The sequence below is a fragment of the Indicator indicator genome, chromosome 11 (genome assembly GCF_027791375.1).
Source record: "Indicator indicator isolate 239-I01 chromosome 11, UM_Iind_1.1, whole genome shotgun sequence".
NCBI classification, from domain to species: domain Eukaryota; kingdom Metazoa; phylum Chordata; class Aves; order Piciformes; family Indicatoridae; genus Indicator; species Indicator indicator.
Window position 1 is genome coordinate 30,793,860 of NC_072020.1, and position 22,257 is coordinate 30,816,116.

The following is a 22,257-nucleotide window of genomic DNA, read 5'->3' on the forward strand; positions in this document are numbered from 1 at the left end:
ATGGCTATCTGACCTCCATCCTGTTGCCAGGGACAGGAAAAGTAAGGAACTGCATGGTAAATGCTGGTCATATAAGTTACAACTGTCTAAAGGCATATTTAAAATGACTGCACAAGATTTTTTTCCAATGCACAAGCACATCTTTCCTTTTTTCCCCTGTCCTTGTAGAGCCTAAATTATCTCCTCTTCTTTTCTGCCTTATGTTGTCTTTAAGCATTATAAATGTACATATTAACATAAACATAAACCTACACTGAATGTAATGAGGGAAGATATAAAACAAAGAACCCCAGTCACATATACATCTATATATATAGTTATATATGTATAGAAACATACACAGAAGAAGAGTTTGAAAATCAGAAATTATTCAGCATCTGAAGAAATTGATCCTTGCACTATTTTTACCATTCTGTAATGTAAATTCCCAGTTGCTGCATAACAGAGCAGCATTCTCCCCATGTTTCCCAAGCATCTCCCACTGACAGAGATAAATAAAGCTCAAATAAAAAGCTGCTTCCCAAGATCCTAGTCTTACATATACAAAGGTTAAGAGCTTAAAAGAAAGACAGATAGGTAGGTGGGAAATGTTAATCCAGACTTGAAGAACTTCATAACTACTTTATGGCATAGTGCCTTAAACAAAACCAACAACAACAAAAAGAAGTCACAACCTCAACATGCAAAAGATAAGAAGACATAACACATTTTTGTCTTCATTGTCAGATGTCCAACATGAATCTTTTTAAGAATCCTGACTTTCATTTCACAGCATTTATAAATGGCATGTACTTAGCAGTAGAAGTCCTGGCTAAACCCTTCCTAATATCAATCAGGATAAAATGCAAGATGCAAAATAATCAGTAAACCAAATTCTTGATTTACTTCATAGAATGAAAGTGGTCCTATATTTTGTAGGGTGAATTACCATTCCCTACGTTTCAGATTCTCTAAGTGCTTTTCCAGAAAAGCTCTGAAACCTGAGAGCTCCACAGGTAAGGTAGGCACTTTCCATTTTATCCATGAATATGCTTGGAAAAACTGTTATGAAGTATCTAGATGGCTTTAAACTGCTCTTTTAGCTTGAACTGGGAAGGCACATTTTCAAGGGCTCCCTTCATTGCTCCCATTTCAGCACCCATCATAAGGCTACCCCAGGGTGTGCAGGAAGAATTTCTGCTGGATGACGTCAAACTCAGAAGCTGTGGTCCAATCGTGGTTGGACTCCATGTCCACAGGACCAGAGCTGAGTTACTCCATAAGTTCTATCCCTCCTTCCTAGTTCCATGCTGCAGAGAACAGTCACCAGCTCCTCTCCAGACTGCTGCTGTTCCTACACTAGGCAATGAGCTACTTGAAGCCTGTGAGCTCACCTCTTCTCCTTGGGACACAAGAAATGAAACTAGAGGAAGCTGAAATCCAGGAGGACAATTCAGATTGTGCACAATGAAAGCAGACAGAGCAAACCAGCATTTCTTGTACTCAAACAAAGACTAGTGTAGGTGGGGCACTGGAGACCTCACAGCTTCCAAAAAGATGACATAAGACACCTTCAGCCTCGCTCTCAGGTGGCTTTAACTTATTCCCAAAGACTGATTCAGCCAGGTCAGAGTGCTTCTGGCTTGTTTCCTATCTGGAAATGCTAATCACAATGGACATGCTTCTAAATGCTATCCTATTACAAAATGCTTTGTATTATAGGGGACATTTTACATCTATCAATGCATTCAATTCGGCTTTGGAGGCATAGAAGTCTTCCACAAAAATGAAGTGTAAACATTCTCCTGATACAGATGATGGTAATTCTTCCCTCTTCAACCGGACACACTAGCTCTTTTCACTACACTTTTTGTCAAAGGCTCTTCAAAATCTCTTAGCATTTTCCACCACATTAAGGAAGACTTCCTTGCTGGGAAATAGGACATGATTTTCAGCAAGTCTCTCCTCAGATTCCACTGTTCTGCTAGGCAAAGCATCAGATGTCTGGCATGAAGTTGAGCCCTAAGGCACAATGTCCAGACAAGAAGTCATCAGACTCAGTAGCACTAACAGTTGTCTTGCTGAATTTCTTTTGGTATTTAGGATAAGCCTTTTCTTTGATCTTATTTTCTTCTTTTTTTCTTTTTTTCCTGCACAGGTTTTTGCAGATTTTCAAAACCAAAAGGGACCATTTTGAGCATCTATTTGGAGTCTACATAAAAAGAGACCATGGAAGTTCACCTAGCAGTTTCAGAATTCAGACAAGTTATCTGTGGCTGAGCTAGAGCAAACATCTGATACTGAGCTGAAGACTTCTTGTGCTGGATCTTTCACCACATCCCATGGTAATCTCTTACTACATATGTACCTTCTTTGGTTTGTTTTTTGTTGTTGGGTGGTTTTGTTTGTTTGATTGATTTTTGTTGTTCTTTGGGGGTTTTGGTTGGTTGTTTATTTTATGACCAGCTTTTAGTTTGAATTTCATTGATTTCCACTCCCAGTCAGTGCTTCATTCATGCCTCTGCTTGCTTAAATACTTCTCTAACGTCAACAATATCCCTCGCCTGTCCTTTGTTTAAATGGTTAGGTGTCAGATTTATTGTTTCAGGCCATGTGCCTCTTTATGAGCCACCTGTACATCTTCATCATATAGACTCAAATTCTGGGAGGCTCTTTCTGCTGCTGAAAAGCACATGAACAAACTACGTTCTGTCCTGTTGAAAACGTCGAACTTTGTCAGGAGAAAAATGAGTTATACTGTGAAATTTACTATGGATTCTTAATTTCTGTTCAGTAAAATCACACGAGGGTGACATTTTCAGCAGCTATGTCAGCCAAGAGACCAGTTTCCCCTCTATGCTGCTGCACCTTTCACTGACAAGAGTGTAAAAAGTATAGATGCTCTGAAAAACTCATACAAAGATGCAAGATTCAATGAAGGTATCTTGAAAGAGAAGTCCAGCTTCCCATGTTGAATATGCACATTTTTTAATTAAAAATGTTGTTAATTATCCTCTATATTAAAATCTATAAATAATAATAATGGTAATAATAATAGTAATAATAGTAATAGTAATAATAATAATTTGGTAGGTTAGGTTTCCCACACAAAATTCCTCCTTGCAAAAAGTGGAGAATACAGGGCACAGCTTTAAGAGCCTGGGGACAAACTAGCTGGCAAGTAAATTTTGGAGAGATTTTTATCATAATACATATATACACACATATATATGTGAGAGAAGCTAGATATACTGATTCAAATATAAACACACAAGATAAACTCAGGGAGCTGAAATCTCTCCATCTCTAGAAAGACCATTGACACTAATGCCTTTCCTTTGTGCCTCAGTTTTTCATCAGCATCAAACCCATCTTTCTCCATGACAGCCTACTAAAAAGTATTTAGATCCTTTGGAAAGGTGGCACAGCCAGGCACAAGTTATGGCTTAGCAAACTTCCTCCCTCTCCCATCATTTGGCACAAGCTTACAAAAGCAACTCTCAGTGTAAGCAAACCACAGTACTTAAAAAATAAAATAAAATGAGACAAGCGTACATGAGGACAACCTTTCATCTGTTCCCACCCCTGGGGAACAAAACCTTTCCCCTTTTGGGTAGTTTATGCCATGGCTTAGAGTGAGGCAGGTCTGAGGTTGCCACTGTCCTGAAAAACCTGTCCTCTGATCGCTGCTGCAAGGCACCAAAGGAATCTGATACTATTTGTGCTGTTCTTAATGAAGTGTCCAAGGGAAAGAGAGATAAAACTCACATATACCTTAGGTTTTCCTAGCGTGTTTCTTGGAAATAAAAAGGAGGAACCTGATTATTAATTTAAAAAGAGGGGAAAAAAAGGTGGAAGGAGGGAGCAAGCTTTGAGAGTTTTGCTTAGAATGTGTTTGAGCAAAGCATCTCCTCTAAGCTATGATTAGAGCAAAGACATGCAATGAGCCTGGTCTGACAAGGTGAGAGTTGCTCATCTCTTAGCATTGCCTCTGAATATGTGGGTCCTGCTTTGCTTTCATTCCTGTCAGGTAAAAAAAATTATTACCAATTCAAGTAATTATCTCCCAACGCATCTTTATGCCTACACTCCTGCGTCCCCTAACACAGATGTACCTCAGCTTTAAATCTGCTGACAGTGACGCTACAGCACCTACAGAATTTACTCAGCTTTTGGGTAGGTTTTATAACCATGCTGATCTCTGTGCCTCCCACCACTGCTAGTAATAACTGAACCAGTCAGAAAAGGTCTCTGCAAGCCAGTCACAGCAGTGATTAAGATGTAGACATACGTATCTTCTCACCCTTTAAATAGAAGGCTTAATTGGCGATGTGGATAGCAACTTCCTAATGGACAGAAATTAAATTCCATTTAATTCCTGAGCAGACACTTCCAATGCACAAGGTTTACCACACATTTGGAGTGGGGAGGCAAGAGGGGGGGGAGGGGGGAAGGAAGGAGCTGCACACACAACTCTCTACCTCTGACAATCACCAAGGAAAAGCAACATGAGGACCAGAATGGCATAAGTGTGGCAGGTGTGAATTGACCTGCACTGGCAAAGCTGCGAGCTGGGAAACTTGCAAATCACATGATTGTGCAATACTTGGCTCCAGTCAGTGCTATCATGTTCTTTATTAAAAAAAAAAAAAAAAAAAAAAAGAAAAAGAAGTCTTCAAGACATGTACATCAAGTTAAGGGATTAACCGTCAAGTGACATTACCGACAATCTATTTCTTTATTGTTAATGAAATTCAGTTAAAAGTGAAGGAAGTGATAAAGAAAGTGCTGTTTTGTAATGTATTTTACATAAGAACGCAATATAGAAAGGGAAGTGCAATTAAATCTTAATGTGGACTCTTTTTTTATTTTTAGTTTATCATCTGGTTTACATTTTGAGCCCCTTTGCAGCAGTAAATTACGCTGGCGTTTCTTAGGGAATAGCTGCCATGTTAATTTACTTTAATAAAATAACTGACAGAAAACTGGGAAAAGAAGCAAGAAGAGACACTTACCCCCCCCTTTCCCTGCCCCCAACACAAGCACTCCTTATCTTTAGCTAAGTATTCAAATGCTTTCTGTATGAATTGTCCGTGGTCCAACTCCTGCACCATGTAATAATACAATACATTACAACACAGCACACAATACAATCTTGGGTTTCTGTAGCGCCCTTCGTGCAAGCATCCCAGGGTGCTTTACAATCATTATGAGTTAAAATTAAAACTGAAGCACATACAATTCCTAATAGAATAATTTTAAAAATGCTAAACAGAACAAATAACTTTTAAGTCTAGATTTAAAAGTCCCAACAGCCAGAGCTTTCCTTACTTCAATTGGCAATGAGTTCCAAAGCTAGGGAGCAAAGCGACTAAAGGCTCTCTCATGTTATGTTAAAGGATCTCTCATGTTGTTTATACTTGTGCAGTATTCTACAGCCAACAATTTGCCAATAAGGGGGAGAGAAAAAAAAAAGCTTATTTGCAATCTTGTTTTTAAAGAGCACTAGAGGAGTGGCTTGTGAACCCTCTAATAAAGTTATGGAAAAGAAATAAATAAATCAAGGTTCACAGTTGGCCATGACTGTGTTAAGAAGTATGCAAGAAATATGAATGAATGAATACAGAATTTTGTAGCAGTGCATTGCTTGACTGCCTCTTAAGCTACTAAATGTGATAAAGAAAAAAAAAAACCAAACCAAGAAGCATGGTTTTATATATACATATCTATAAAGAAGAACATCACTGCAAATATTTAGAATGTCAGTTATTCTGTACACCATTTTCAGGATCACTGAGTGAAAACAAAAGTCAAGGAGGGCTCAGTGCTACGACACGCATATTTTAGAAGGGGAAAATGTATCAGAAGAGAACGTGCTGTGTTCTTTTTTGTTGTTGTTGTTCTGTTACTTCCCTAAAACTTGAAGTCTATCTGATGCAGATAATCATCTACATGACATAGCTCTCAAAATTCCCGAAATCTAATCCCAAGTGTTTGGGCATACAAAAGTAGGGAGTGTAGTCCCTAAAATGCTATGCTGTTAAAAAAGCATGAATTTTATACTTGCCCCCTGCCCCAGGAAAGCCTGGCAGAAGACACCTGCTTATATCTTCACACAGCTGACTTCAGAAGTGTTTTTTTTTTTTAATAAATAGAAAATTTCCACTTTTTCAGAAGCAGAAACACAAGACTTCATGATAGGACAAGTACTAAGAGACATGTACACCTTACAGAGTCCTCTGGGGTCAGAAACTGAATTTATATTTGAGAAACAAGGTACGTTCTCCTCATCCCCACAATAATTCCAGGCCCCCTAATTGTTGTGGAAAGGGGTTTTGACATTCTCATTATATGTAATTTGAATACAGAGGCAGAAAAAAAAAATAGCTCTATGTTTTCTCCTTTAATAGGGTGCTGATGAAATATAACAGGTGCAGGTAGACTGACATAGCTTCAACAGTATTTAGGTGCATCTAAAGAACATTAATCAGTGATCAAAAAAAAAAAAAAATCAGGCAATTTAAAGGTTGAGCATCCTGCAAATGTCCTCACACAGCTCTACCAACATGCATATTTCATCTTCCCTATCCCATCAGCAATAGGCTCTGTACTGCCCATTCTATCTGCATGACTAAAAAAATCATGGGCACAAGTTTTAATAGTTAATCGAAAATGTTTTAAAAATCCAGATACTGAGTCAGCTTGAAGAGACATCAGAGGGAATGCTCTTGAGCAACTGAGGGGTGGCTTGAAAGGCCCTGCCTGCCAAAACTGAGCCCAGGCCCTCAAGGATTTGCTTCCCTGAAATAATTAATGACATTTTAACAATCTAAAGTACAGTAACTTCTACAGTAGAAAAAGGAACTGCATTCCTTACTCCAGTTATTAATTATTGGGGGAAGTGTAGGAGGAAGGGAAGGAAAGAAGAGAATCACATGAACAACGAAATCCAAAGAGTTGATCTCAGGTCTAGGCAGGTAAAACTTAAAGGGGAGGGGCAAAAACACCTTTAGTTTTGCAAAGCATGAATTAAAAATTGCTCATAAAAAGTCTGTATTTTGGCAACTCTGAAGAGCTCAGTCCTTGGCTATTTGAAATTCTCATTTTAGCCAACACAACTTTTTGTGGTTGGGATTTTGGAGGGGTGGGCAGTCAGAACAGCAGCAAATAAATGCAAGAGGATTTCTATTATGCTGCTTATTCGATATGATGGCCAAGAGCCTTCAGATAAGGTGAACTGAGAAACTCTGATGTTCGGAGCAAGCTTGCTGTCTGGCATTTCCTCCAGACCACATGGATTCTGTCCAATTTCTGCACAAAATAGCATTGCAAATTCATGGCATATATAATCTATTTTGTGCCCATGTCAGATGCAAACAATCATCCACTACAGGGCAGAAGTCTGAGCAAATGCAGTCAGGATAGTTACATTTGTCACAAGTACAAAACTATTCAGGCTTTGGTATCATATCAGCACTTACTCTGCTCATGTGTCTCACAGAATGCAAGGGTATATCCCTCTAACTGAAAAAAAAAATGCCATTCCCTCATCATCAAGAGCAAAATTGTGTAAAAGACATTAGAGGCATGGGGGGGTACACACAATTATATTTTATAATGCAATGTCTGTAAATGACTGTGTCCATATGTATCACAGTCTCTAGATACACTAGATACACTGCATGGAAATATTGCATGTCCCCTACAAAACATTTTTGAACATTATAAACTAAGAGTTGGGAGATTCTACTATACATCAGGCCTAGAATTTCTCATCCATAGTGCACTGACTATTGGTGGTCCTGAAAGTCAGGCTAAGCATCTTCAGAAGATGACCAAAAGGAAAAAAACAGAACAAATAAACCAAAAAAAAAACCCAAGAAACAAAACCTTCACATTTCAGGATATTATCAGGGAAAAGAAAGAGTACCTTGCTTCAGAAGTGTTGTTGCAGTGGCTTGATAAAGTGCTTACTTGTGAAGACTAATAACAATTGTTTATAATTTTTTTTTTGGTAGGAAAAAAAATAATCAGGTAAGATAATACCAGTAAAAAAAAAAAAAAAATCTGTGTCATTTGATCACTGCCACAGTTTCAAAGAAGTGCCCAGATACTAATTAATCTCTATGATCTCTGTGTTTGGTAGGTGACTTGTTATCTTCCTTTCATGGAAAAAGTTACAGGAACTCAAGCTAAGGGTACATCTAAATGCACAAAAGAAGATAGTGAGTTTGTTTCTGAATTATCAAAAGAATTTCCAGTCTTTTCTCACACCAATAGCCCAATGTTAACTCTCCTCTCCCTCATAAAAGCTTATCTAATTACATATATAATACAGAGACACAGAGAGAGAGAGAGAGAATAATTCAATGGGGACAAAACAAACCAAAAAAGCCCATGTTGATATTACTTAAAGCCCTTAATAAACACAGTCTCTATTATTTCAGGTATTTTAACTGTGGAAGTGATACGAGACTTCTGCACTAAAAACCAAATCAAAGCAAAACTGTCAAAGTGAAGCATGAAAATGCCAAGACTAAGGCTGAGTAGAGAGGTGGAAGAGCTAGCATTAAATAAATAAATGCAACAGGCCTGCCTCTCTGGCTGATCACTTTAGAGCAGTTCCCAACAGACTGAGGTAGAGTAGAGCTTCTGTGCAGGGGGTTGGAAAAATAAGAATTGATGGTAGAACAATTTCTTCACAACCCTTTAGAGACTGGAGAGCCAAAACAAGAGGGAAATGAGATCTAGGCCACTCATGAGATGCACCAGTTTAATGGAATGCACAAGATGGCTCAAAATTGAGCCTTATATTAAATTCCAAGTTGCCTTCCTCATCAAAAGAAGCTTGGAGAGTAAGCAGAAATGAAGCGAGCAGTGCGTATCAAACGTGAAAAGCCTTTCACTTGGCATCTGCATACGCTGCTAGTCTCTAGCAATAAAGTCTGCAAACCCAAGGCAAAGCATGAAAATACACACTACAATGCATAAGGAAGAACAGGTTTTACTTTTCCATGTGAAATTTGCAGCATCCTTTTCTCTTGCCTGCTTGATACCTCTGGACAGGTGCTTGCAATTCCCGGCCATCGAGAGCCATGCATTTGCTCTGGTCCGTCCCAAGCGCTCCGAATCATGTCAGCAAAGATTCCCCATGATGCAGGCTCATATACTGAGTGATAAACCTGGCCTTTGGGGTTGGTCACAGCAGTCACAGAGCAAGACAATTAGAGTAGCTCCAAAAGAGACCATGTATTCAACTCACCTAGTAAGAGTCACAGTTCTATTTTATCTAGGAAGGCACGAGGAGTTCATACCTGTACGCCCCGAAGTTTTAACTGGACAAGAAAGCAAATGGCACCAAAAAAAACCCAAACAAACAAAAACACCAAACAAAAAAACAACCAAACAAAAAAACCCAAACCCAAAACAAACCAAAACCCACAACTCAAATAGATGATGCTGTTTTCAAAACTCTGTCATGAAGATGAACTGTATCCCAAAGTTTGTTTCCTCACGTACGTTCAAGATATTAAATGCATCTGCACTACAAAAACAGTCTGCTTGGGTTTCTTCTTCTTTTTTTTTAAAGCACATAAAATGCCATTATTCTGAATAACTATAAGGAATTTTTAACTGCACAAAATGCAAGATTAAGTAAGAAAATACAGTAAATCCTAAGTGAGGATGATGATTCCTAGTTTTTCATACTTCAATGGGGGCTCTGGAAATGCCGCATCATGCCACAGCAACTTAAGTACTTTACAACTACAACAAATCCTTCTGTCCCTACACAACATAGAGTACTGCTAATGACAGTGACAGAAAACGATAACTACTCTCATTTCCACTTTGAGTCATTTTTCTGTGGTTAATAAATTATATCCATAACAGTGTTAATAAGTTATGGTACGGTGTCACTGCATTAGTTTGCATTTGTGATGAAGCACTTCATATGGCATTACCTATGCCCATGAAAGTACGTAAGAGGAGAGAACACTTTCATGCTCTCAGAAAAACCTCCCATGCTGGCATTTTGATGGACCTTCTAAGGAAACATTTTCTCCCGACCTCTATCTTGCTCAGACTTCTCACCTCTGTTGCAGCAGCAGCATACCACTGCAGGGCAAAACACAGATTCTCTACAATCAGTGTCCCTTCCATAAGAGTGACATAAAAGGAACTGTTAGTTAGGCAAACAGAGGAAGAAGCATTCAGATCAATTTAGTCATGTGAAAAGCACACCATCAGATCAACATGTCCCCCCTTTGCTCCTGAAGGAAAATGGGAAGATTTAGACTGACTGATGGGCTCTCAATCAATCACTGTAACAGCTTTTTTTTTTTTTCCCCAAAAATTTAAGAGTTAAATAAATGTATTTTAAGCTTAATTTAATTTTGTCTTTAAATAAAAAAGAAAAGCAGAAACTATTAAAATTCTTACAACGCAACTACCACAGCGCTGGTGAAGAGAGATGTGACAAAAGTAATAAGCGTGGTTTTAACAACAGAAAGAAGCTCACAGCTATAAGGATATTCTTTTACAAATAAAGAAATGCAAAACAGTAAAGAAACAGCCCCAAAGCAGAGTTCTGTAATCTGGAGTTTGGGTCATCTCAAGCACAAACCCCAAAAGCTGTTATTAGGCAAGATGGTTTTTGTCCATTCAAATTGTTACATAAAAATTCAGTGTAGTTTTAAACGAACACTTTAAAAAAGCAATTATTGAGTTGCCTTCAGTACCATGATACTGTCTCTAGTGAAGCATTCCCTTTAAAAACTTTTTTCCTGCATTATCAATACATCATCTACCTATATAGGGAAGCTCCTATGTGAGACATGATGTCCAAATACAAACAAAATATTCCATCTCAATAGAATTTACTTGCATCAGTATCAAGTAAAAACTAGCACTATTAGATAAAAAGGGAGATAAATCACAAATTATCTGCAGCCTCCAAAAGCCCACACTGCAAAAGCTCACATGCTTTTACAGCAGGTACATACAAGATATCTTTGCAGACATATTACTGGAAAGGTTTACAACCAGTGAAGATAATTTTGATTATTTCCACATCAAAACTTCCTATATCGGAGCCACATCATGGAAAACAATCTAACCATGAGGGGAAAAAAAGTGGATGGAAAACTGTTTGCTAATATATCCACTGGAAAGGCAGATTGAAAGAGAGCAGCCCTCCTGATTACCTATAGGTTACCTGAAGATTTTGGAGACAGAGTCCAATATTCTGAGCAAGAGAAGTAAGATCCTCATAAAAATATTTTGACTTCCCTGATTTCCTTTCTCCCCTCCCTACCACAAGTAGCAGCATTTGTTTGTACACTGAATCTGTCTCCACTGCACCACAGCAAAACACATTTTGATAAGTTAAACAATAACAATAGATACGATGTTCCCACTGCAGCATCACTGGACACTGTACTGCATGGAAAAAGAAGTTGTGCCTTCACAGTATTTTGACAAAAGAATGGCAAAAAGAGAACAACACAGCTAAAGGCTGAGGAAGGCATCAGTTCAATATTTAGCAATGCATAAATTGAGGCTTCCTTTTTTGTTTATATAGGTATATTTTGATTAGAACTAATAAATAGCTGATTTTCCTTTGGTTGTTTTCAGCAACAACACATCATCCAAATGGCTTTTTTCTTTATTCCCTTCTCACATAGCATGCCAAGGACTGTCTCATTTCATGAATTAGCATTTAAAACTACTGTAGGTTATCTAACAAGCATTCAGATTCAATAGTACTTTTGACAGCAGTAAGTAAAGAGCCTTTTAACATCTTGAACACATGAGCATGAAAAAAAAGTAGTTGCATCAAAGCAGTTCAAAGACTGAAGACAAAAACCAGTTAAAATCCAGTTTGCTGCGAGACAGTTTTAGTGTGGTGTAAACAACCTTTCACGACTCCCCATGGGGAACGTGGCAAGACTACGTTCAAAATGAATCAGGCATATTTATAAAGATCATGAAGTGGTCAAATGAATTTGCATTTTTGGCAGATTCACTCCATGGGCACTACTTGCTACAGTCTGTAGAAACCTCAAATCTCACATCAGTGCTGCCTATAGTGCTTTATTATTTATTACATGTTATGCTAAGTACCTGTGAAAGGGGACATTCCTTGGCCAATGAACTCTGGTTCATATCCTTCAGTAAGTCCTTCAGAGCATTTCTTACTGTTGTGTGAGACCATTGTTCAGGAGGCAAGTCTTCTAGTTTAGGGCAACTATTTGAAACACAGATTAGAAAAGGGATTATTACAAGATTGCATCCTGCTGCAGAACATTCCTTTAAGACAGACAGATTTCATTTCGCGCATCAAGCAGATGCATCTGGAGATTGCTCTCGGTCTCCTGATTGTTCCGATTAGTTAATTACTTTATACAACACATCTGCTGTATTGATGCATGAATTATACATCAGCTGCATGTGGCGACTATTTTTTCATGTTACTTCTACCTTCCTGCTCTGATGCGCTTGGTAAAACAATTTAAGGTGTAATGCTTTCTCACGACTGATCATGAAAAGCATTAATATATTAACTGGGGTTTTTTTCCTTTTTTTTTTTCCCCTTTTTTGTCACTGTGAAATTTAAGAACCTAGACAGCAACAATAAGTGTGAGCAAGTCATTCTTTTTATTTTTTTTCCCCACGAAATGCACACAGATGGTATTGTTCATGATATGCAAAAATATTTTTCTCTTAAGTAAACTTTATGTAAAATGCCTTCTTGTAATGCATCATTTAATTGACTAAAATGCAATATAGTTTTAATGAGATATCCAAAGGAAAATCTATGTATCAGAGCTATAAAAGTTTGCTGCAGTGGTATACTGGAAGTTAAAGAAGAATCAGACTAACTGAAAAGGAATTTAGATAAGCCTTTGTACTTCAAGCACACAGCACAGCAGGAATTAAATACAAGCAATATTAGCAAGGAGAGCACAGGCAAGTAACAGTTCAGGTCCCAGAGCTGGTCTGCAACTTACCTGTGTAACTGGATTTTCAGTGTGACCACATGATACACATCTTGCAGCATGTCTGCTACTGTAGCATCAGGGGCATCTGTCACATAGGAGAGTGGAACTGGATTCCACTTTCCAACCTGGATAAGCCCTGTGGGATTTTTTTTTCATTTTTGAGGGGAGGGGGAATGGACAAGAAAGGCAGGAAAAATTGAAGAAAGTAATTTATCTGTTAATTCCCAGTGGCAAGAGAAAAAGATCTGATTTTAACAAGATCATCACCTTTGTTTCTAGCCTCTTAAATTTGGCAAAATAAAAGAACATCCCCCTGGAAAACCCCCACCCACACATCATCAAAGATATGCTTTATCTATATTCTGAAATTATACAAATGCATTACAGGAGAGATTTTTTTTCTTTTTTTAATAAGTGTACAAGTGTATTTTCTAAGCTCCTATTAATTCAATAGGACATGGCATAATTGTTAGCATTCCTCTTAATAAATTAGAAAAGATTTTGCAGTGCAAGGACTGAGAAAAAAAACAAACAAAAAAAAAAAAAACAAACCACCAACCAACCAACTAAAAGCAACAACAACAAAAGGAATTAACAAAACCAAACCCCAAACAACCAACTTTGCAGTCTATAAAACCATCAGGAACAAAATAAAAGAAACAGAGATGGATATTCAGTCATAAATGCAAGTTGACTCTCAACAGTCCATCTGCTCAAATATGCTTTACACTTCCTTGTGGATCCTCAGTGGAGCAGATTATTAAGGTCAATAAGCATACTAATGATTCGGTTGAAGTCTTTTTCCCTTTTTTTTTTCCCCTCAAAAAAAAAGAAAAAAAAAGAAAAATCTCCCTCCATACTCCCCATGAACAAAACATGCACTAAGCAAAAATATGTTAAGGATATATATGTGTGTGTATATATACACACAGAGAGACAGAATCTGCAAGAAGTTTAAGAAGTAAAGCCTGCATCGCATTCCTGCAAGAAATCCTGCCCCTCCCCCGAGGCCCCCCAAACACGATTCATTGTACAATTTCCTAATCTTATTTACCTTTTGCTTGGGCAGCAGAGCTGTGAGAATATCCAAGTGATAGCAATGCCATTTCAATCAGTTGGTTGAAAAGCATATCCTTCCTCACCAACACAAATTCTGCATGCTCCTCCTTAGAATCATATTCAATAGCATTTTCATAATGTTCCACTACACAGAAAACTGGAAGCATACTTCCTATTAAAAAAAAAATAAAATTACATTTAACATATTAAAGTGGAGTTAGAGTCAAGTAGGTGGGTCTATCCAGCATTATGTAAATAAAACCTGTACAAACAGGCAGAGCAGGCATCAAGGATCATCACAAATATTTGATAAACATATTCCCCAAGTCCTTTTGCCTCACCCTCCTACACCACCCCCCCCCCAAAAAAAAAGATAAAGTTCTCCAAAACACACATCTGTCTGAAAAGCAGAAATGCAAATTTATGTTGCTTGATCAGATACAGATTAAAGAATTACCTTCTACAGAAATAACAAGGTTGACTGAAGAGAAGTTGATTCCCTCTGTCCTGCCTGATTTGTTGTGAGTAGCAGGCAGCATGAGAACCTAAATACATACTGCAGATGTCTTCACTGTAAGCCATTTTAGTACCAGCTACATGATTTTGTTCGTTAACATTAAAATACTCCTTAGCCCTGCCAAAAATATTTAATTGCCTTCAAACATCAACAACAAATCACCTTGTGTGTTATTCACTCACTCTGAAAGGAGTATACAAGGCAAGAAGGCAAAAGTTAACGCTAATTCATGCCTCATTCGCTGAGTGCACTTGAGCACTACTTTCACTCGCATCTTTAAGAAACAAATCATGATTTCAATGCCTTTTTAAGAGGTCTACCTGCAGTTCAGGGGGGCTTTTTGTTTGCTTGTTTGTTTTTGGTTGGGCTTTATTTTTGTTGTTGTTGCCTCCTGCACTTTACATTCCACGTTTCTGGTATGCCTTGCTATTTCGGTATGGCTGAAAGTTAATGACTGATTTCCAGGTTTGTAGCATCATATAGCAAACCCTACCCTACCCTGCAGAGAATATTAAGCAAATGACCTTTTTCCTTTCCTTTTGCCTATTTAAAAATATTTTTTCTTCTCCCTTTCAACAACGAAGAGAGAAGTAACAAATGACCCAAACAGTTTTAGGGGTGAAGTCTCTCCCAACAATCAGGTTCCTAGAGTGTGTGAAAATCCCTCCTGGCCTTCCAGACAGACACAGGTGACAGACAACCTCAGATTTGCTGTTTTAGGCCCTGTCCCACTGTCTCCAGCAGCACAGGTTAGGATCTCTTCATAACAGAAAGCAAAAGGGTTAAAAGCAGATGTACAGAACTGTCTTATGGCAGCCTGCCAGAGGGGTATCATCTTTAGCATAAATGATGACAAGGGTTATTTTAACAGGGCACCCAGGAACTCCAATTAGTCCTACAATGTTAATGCCTCTATAATAACCACTGCCCTCTAGACTTACTGAAACCTCCTAACCTACTGAGGTGCACCAGGCATGCTGTAGTCTAAAGAGAAGATTTACTCTTGGCAATAGATAGATGCTTTAAGACCATGTCTGCTGATTTGTGCTCTAATGTATAGCAAGAAATCACGACAAAAGATACCTCTTAAGCACGTATATTTGAACTACATCTGCTCACCAGAGAGTCAGTCTCTGGCAAACAAACCCCTTCAGGCTTGCTTGGAAAAGCTCACAAACTCACTCCAGTTTGCCCAATAGGCTCAGCATGAAAGACAAGACTAAAAGCTTGCCAATATTTATATAGTGCAGGAAGGAGCCTTTTTTTTTTTTTCTTCTTTTTCTTTTTTATCTAAGCAAGACTGGTCAGGGAGAGGAGACCAAAGCAAAAGCAGTACATGCAAACTGGTGATTTTTTGTTTGTTTGTTTTAATTAAGCTGCATAGAGCTTTCAAAAACACAGACATGCTTCATCTGCAAAAAGCTGGTGGGATTTTTTTTTTTTTTAACCTTCCAAGCTCTCACAATTGGCGTTTGACCTACTACCATCTGACTCAGAGTAAGGGCTCAAAATCTGTAAGTAGTTTCACCATTAATACCTGAAGATAAAATGTAAACAAAGCTTCATTTTAACAAACAGTGCAGACACACTCAAAACCAGTTGAAGTGTATTTGCTTTTCCTCTTATCAGTTCCTACAAATTAAGCTATGATCAGACACAAAACTAGCAATACACAGGTACTTTGCTGTATATCAGCACACTTTTTTGCCAGGTACACTGCCTTGTGAGTTGCAGCGTTCTGGATAATGTGATACCTCAAAAGAACACAGGAGAACCTCCTGGCCAACTTCTGATGTACAGCGCAGATTATCAAAGGTGGATCCTGGCAGTGCGGCGCAGGTATCATCTGACTACAAATCAAGCCACTAAATCTTTTAGCAAACTGTCACTAGTGTCCTTCTGTTAATGTGAAAAATGTTATACAGGAGAGCACAATCTCAGCTGGCTGATCATTCCTGCTAGTACTTGGCAAGACCTCCAAGCGCAGCAGCTTCATAACCTTCTAGTATTAAAAGGGGAGAGCATTGGTCAGTGCTCGCTGCTAAAAATACAGCATGATTTAAACTTGAAGGCAGTGTTAGAGCTTTGCTGAAGGTTTATGAGTCTGGGTAAACAGCACGTCTGCCATAAGAAGCAGCGAAGTCTGTAGAATCCTTGTCTAAAACTGTCCTGGCATTAAAGTTTGCTGTGCAAATATCACATAATACTAGAGACAGCTGAAATCTCCTATTTAGGAATTTATGGAACTTATATGTTTGCAGGCGTCAGAAAGTCCTTTTTATACAGCCCCACTGCTTCCCTGTACAATATTAATGCACTCTGCTTGAAAAGCCGTAATAAATTATATTTTTAATGCTCTTACTCTGGCTTTCTTAAGATGCATACATTCTTGGCAAACAATCAATAAATAGGGTAATCATGAGCAGAGGCCAAAGAATTTGCTGAAGTGCTGTTTTTCCATTTTTAATAGATAAAGATCTAACAATACGGACTGCTGTGTCTGTTCATTTCGGGATCAATATATTCTTTGTTTTCGCCAAACCGAGGAAAAAAATAAATGATTGTACGATAAATGTTATGCATCAAGCACAATGAAATTCCTCTGCCTTCTAACTTTGTGCGTTTTAACAGTCTTGTGGTTGCATTTTGCTCTCTGCTCAGCAAACCCAAGAAAAATCTGGATTATAAACACACACCGATTACAGTACGAAAAGTAGAGGCTGTTTTAAACCAAATGCCAAATTATAGGCGGCAGATCTTGATTTAAATTAGCAAGCCTGCAACGTGGTCAAAAAGACTTAACGCACGTTGAGGAGCCAAATTTATAGATTATTGTCCATTAAAAGTCTTTTCAAGGCAAACAAAAGCCATCCACATACAAACATCAATGCTTCTGAATGTGCCTTTTCCTTGTGTAAATGTCTAATTACAGCAAACCAGCCACTGAAAAATATGACACCCAAGTTGTTCATTGTTCAATAATGAATTGTACTTAAGAAAATAAACTGCGAAGATTGACATCATAAATGACTTTTCCAATGTGATACCTAAAGATTTACACTCTTGCCTTTAAACCAACTTGCAACTGTTGAGGAAATACTGCTGCCCTTCCAAGCTTGGACCAGCATTAAGAGGAAAGGCGAGAATTTGGTTTAGGGGTTTGGTATTTCCTCTTACATAATTTTGCGTTTCTGAGCCCAAAGACATTTATTCAAAGAATTAATGCATTCTATTACTTCTATTTCAATGCAGGAATTGGCTTTAATCAGGGCAGCTAGCCTTTACCTTAACAAAAAATCAGACTCCACCCTGGAAAGCAAGATGCTCCACCCAAGCATGAAGCTTACATTTCCCAAATGTGATTTATATCAAAGTTGGGAATATATAGTATTTTCCAATGGAAATTTAATAATCCTGAAATATAAATGAAGTAGAGTCTGAAAAAGAAAGCTTTCCCCCCCAAAATATCATATATCATATTTCTCTAATGCAGAATTATCAAAACTGTTACCTTTTCTAATATTAGTTTTCATCAGGTGTCCAGAGTGTTTTAAAGGCACTCCTTGCATTTTAGTTCCTGTACTTCCAAGTCTTCCTCTTCCTAACGGGCTCCCATTCTGTTCCAAGCGCGCAATTTTGGCTGGTGGACCCTTCGGATCGCTTACATTGTTAGACATTTCTGAATGTTCTTTCCCCTGAGTTGCCTCGTTCAAATGATCCATACTCAGTCCCGCCTCTAAAGATCACCTGCCATGATTCAAAAAAAAAAAAAAATATATATGTTGTACACGTGTGCGCATATGTATACGCACACAGCCTGCACATGTACAGAGAGAGGCATGTAGCACAACCTCACAGAGAATAAATGACTAATTTTAACTGGAAAGAAGATGCCATTTGTAAAAGAAATTAACTTATTCTCCCCCCCAAAAAATGACCTCATACCCCAGTTTTTACAGAGAGATCGCATCATAAACTGGTGGAATTCTTTTTTAATAGCCAACTAGAGTATCCCTTAAAAAAAGAAAAAAATAACAAACACACAACTTCAGAGAAATTCTACTAAACCTGAGAGAGACTAAGACTCATCTAAATGATGATGACTGTCAAGGTATGTGCTCCAACACAGCTATTGTTACAAATCTCACAGAAAGGTTTGTTATTAATCCCGGGTGGTTTTATTGTCTCAAGAAGAGAGAAAAAAGATTCTAGTGCAACATTTCTGAATTTACTTGATTAAAAAATATGGGTGCACAACAGGAGAGACATTGTTAAAACTTTAGTTGAGGGAGCAACAGATTTATTAGAAATGTAGAATATCGCCCATTTACAATTCCTTCCCCCCTTAAAAACCAATAGTCAGAAGAGAATTTAATACTTAACTTCAAAAAGCAGGAACGGGCGACAGTTGTCTTTTTCAGTTTCCTAACCAACATTACACACAAAGAGTTTATCAACTTTTGCAAAGTTCAAAACATGCACATGAAATTTTTTGAACCTTAAGTGTTAAATGGAGAAGTTTACTGAATTAAGAAAGATAACTGAGAAGGCAGCATCTCACAAAATGTCATGTTGGAGGGGAGCAAAAACACTATTTCTACAGGACTTTTGAAGGTCTTAAGTGTAGAGAAACCCCTCCAGCTCGAGGTGATGCTAAGTTACATGCTGGCACAGCTATTTGATGCCAAAAAAACAGAAGTAATTTCAATACTAAACGAAGAAAAGGTATATGGTAGCATGCTTTTATTTCCCTTTTTATAAACTTTTGAAACATGAATAATAATTCCACTTAAATCACTCCAAAAAATCTCCCAAGGCTAGAACACAACGGACTGCATTTTGAGGATTTTTGTCACTCATCAGGATCTGTTTTGTGAATTCTATTAAAAAAAATAATAAAATAAAAATCAGTTGTTGAGAACAGAGACATCTTTCTGGTTACGATTTCACTCATCTATTGTGACTGTTAGGTATTTTACCTTAGTTTTCTCTGAGAAAGGTGTGAGTATACCGACAATTACATTACATATATAACATAATCACTAAGGACAGGTGACTAGTCAGTAATTTATGAACTAGTATTTACATTAGGAAATACAAATTCCAATAGTGGGGAAGTCAGAAAGCCTGGTGTGAATCAGGTAACTGCCACTTTTTCTTATTTGTCTAGTAATTCCATACATTTTCTACAAATTTCACAGAAAAGCTATTAAAGTCTACACATCTTGGGATTTTTTTTTTTAATATACTTCTATGTTGTCAAGAGCTATACATTGATTACAGTTGTGTAAACTACATTTCTCGTTTGAACACCACGCTTATTTCTCAATACGGTGTAGAAAGAATATATTAATCCCAACATTTACAAACAATCTCAAGAATGCCACTGAATAGCTAAAGTTCAGAAAATGGTTATTTTTCCTTATGCTGTAAGGTGACAGGCTAAGGTTTACCATTCATCTTGATCCCATCCGCTTTAGGGCTTGTGTCTCATTAGCAGTAAACGTGCCTATGTAGCCCCTTTTCGCAAAGATTTTTTTTTTGTACTGTTTTAACTGCAGTCTAACCAAATTATTACAGACTCGAACTGTTAACATCTTACAATGTTTCTGACAATGTTAACATATTAGAGGGCTTCTTTTCTGAGACTTGTCTCTCTCAGGAATAAGAGGATTAACAAAAAAAAAAAAAAAAGAAAAAATAGGAGGGGGGGAAGAGTAAAAGAAAACTTAAAAAAAAAAAGCCTCCAACAAGAAAATGCTTGTCAATTTTGGCAACTTCCGAAGTACTCTAAACCACTGAGGTTCATTGCTACAAAAAGTATCTAGTCATCATGAGTCAGAATCGCACTACATCATGTACAGTGAATAAAAGTAATAGATTGCAGTTTAGTTAATACACTGACTACAACCAAAACACCAAACTGGTCATTTTCGCTTGGCCTGAGAATACCCACCCATCGGCAGCCTTTCACCGCTTAGTCATCTTGTAAAAAGCTTTATGTTACAAAGAAAAATTACATGCACATAAAACACCTAATTTACTCATTTAAACTCCATGCCCAAGGCTAAAGTTCACTGAAACCTCAGTTTGGAATAAGTGATGAGCAACAACGAGCGTGGCCTGCCCAGGGAGAGGGTTTCAGAACTATCATCCCCACCAGTTCCAGGCCAAGAGTTTCCCTGGGTTTCACATTTAGGCATCTTTCACCACTACAAGTTTTCATCACAGGCATCGAGAGAAGAGCACGATTTCAAAGCACAGTTTCCCAGAGCCAGCGTACACGTATGGGCACACCGCGCAATTTCTGAATGGGAGTCGGTGCGGTATCTCCTTTTGTCGCGATGTAACGCCACCAGTATTATATTATTTCTTCCTCTCCTCCTGAATCAGCCCCCTCCCCATGCCTTTCCCCTCCTCTTCCCTCCCTCCCCCATAAAAACCCATAATCACATTTGAGAGAGGCTCCGCACTTATCCGTTCCATATGGCTCTCACAATCCAGGCCAAGCTTTCCCTGTGACCTTTTAAAGAGACAAAGAAGCAAAGTACTTATCTAGAAACAGAAACACTGCAGTTTTCTGAGTGAAATTAGCAAAACCGACCCGAAACTCACCACTTCAAAACTTGACAGCATATAAATAACAAAAACAAAGGAGGTTTCCTTTGCAGCCCGAGCTCTCGAAGAGGAAGAAGTTCAAGACTGATGTTTTCTAGGTCCCCCCCTTTTTGGAGGGGGGGAGGAAAGGGGGGCAGCAGACCTGAGGACTACTTCCCCTAATATTCTCTTATTTTCTTTTTTTCTTTCCTTTTTTTTTTTTTTTTTTTTTGCTTGTTGCTATTTTCCTCTAGGCTGGGAGGGGCAAAAATAGATAGCGAGAAACAGAGTAGCCATGAGCAAAACCGGCAATGGACAAAAAATACAGATTAAATCTGTTTTGAGAGAGCCAGTTTTCGAGGTTTAGCAACAGAAGAAGGAGCTGAAGATCAAATTATCAGACAAGTGTAACACTCAAACCGAGGAATTAATAATAATAATAAAAATAAAGTAGCAGGTTTAAATCGAGGTGGAGGGTGACTTGAGTCTAGCTATCCTTTCAAAAATAAAATCAATGCGTAGAGAAGCAAGTGCAAGAGGGGGTTCTTTAAAAAAATTAATTAAAAAAGGAAAAAAAAAAGAAAAAGAAAAGCAGCTTTTCTATCCAGTGTGAAGAGCAGAAAGTCTACTTCTAGGTTGTCACTTACACTATTATTCTCCAATAGGCACCCAGAGGAGCAGCACACACACAGAAGGAGCCCGCTCCCCTCCCCCTCCGCAAAAATACACACCGTAACAGCCCCCAAACTTTCTGCGGAAACCTCAGCTCCAGAGATCGCTACTGGAGATTAAAGGGGGGAGGAGGAGGGGGAATTTAAAAAAAAAAAGAAAAAAAAAAGTGTAGAGAAAATTGCAGGAAAAAGCACGAAAATGCCACTTTTAATCTCGCCTTTGAGGTCCGAGGAAAAAAAGAAAATTAAAAAAAAAAAGACAGAGAGGACCTGTCTCCTCTCATTTACCGGGGGCTGTTGTGTGAGTGAGGGGGGAGAGAAGGAGCGAGAGGAGGGGAGAGAGAAAAAGAACAGAGGAGGAAGGAAACACACAACAAGGCACACCACCACTACAAAAAGTGACGAGATTTCACTCCCTCCGAGTCCAAAACCG

General features: G+C 38.2%; 1 protein-coding gene across 1 annotated transcript in view; it reads right to left on the reverse strand.

The window, feature by feature from the left end:
* The window catches only part of SATB1 (SATB homeobox 1), a 77,507-nt gene extending 56,192 nt beyond the window's left edge, over positions 1-21,315 (reverse strand). The window contains exons 1-5 of the mRNA XM_054384871.1: positions 21,172-21,315; positions 18,068-18,303; positions 14,035-14,211; positions 12,990-13,116; positions 12,103-12,226 (exon numbers count right to left, since the gene is read on the reverse strand). Coding sequence (XP_054240846.1) covers positions 12,103-12,226; positions 12,990-13,116; positions 14,035-14,211; positions 18,068-18,278 — 639 coding nt within the window. The 5' untranslated portion in view covers positions 18,279-18,303; positions 21,172-21,315. The remainder of the gene's footprint in view (positions 1-12,102; positions 12,227-12,989; positions 13,117-14,034; positions 14,212-18,067; positions 18,304-21,171) is intronic.
* Positions 21,316-22,257: the final 942 nt, after the last annotated feature.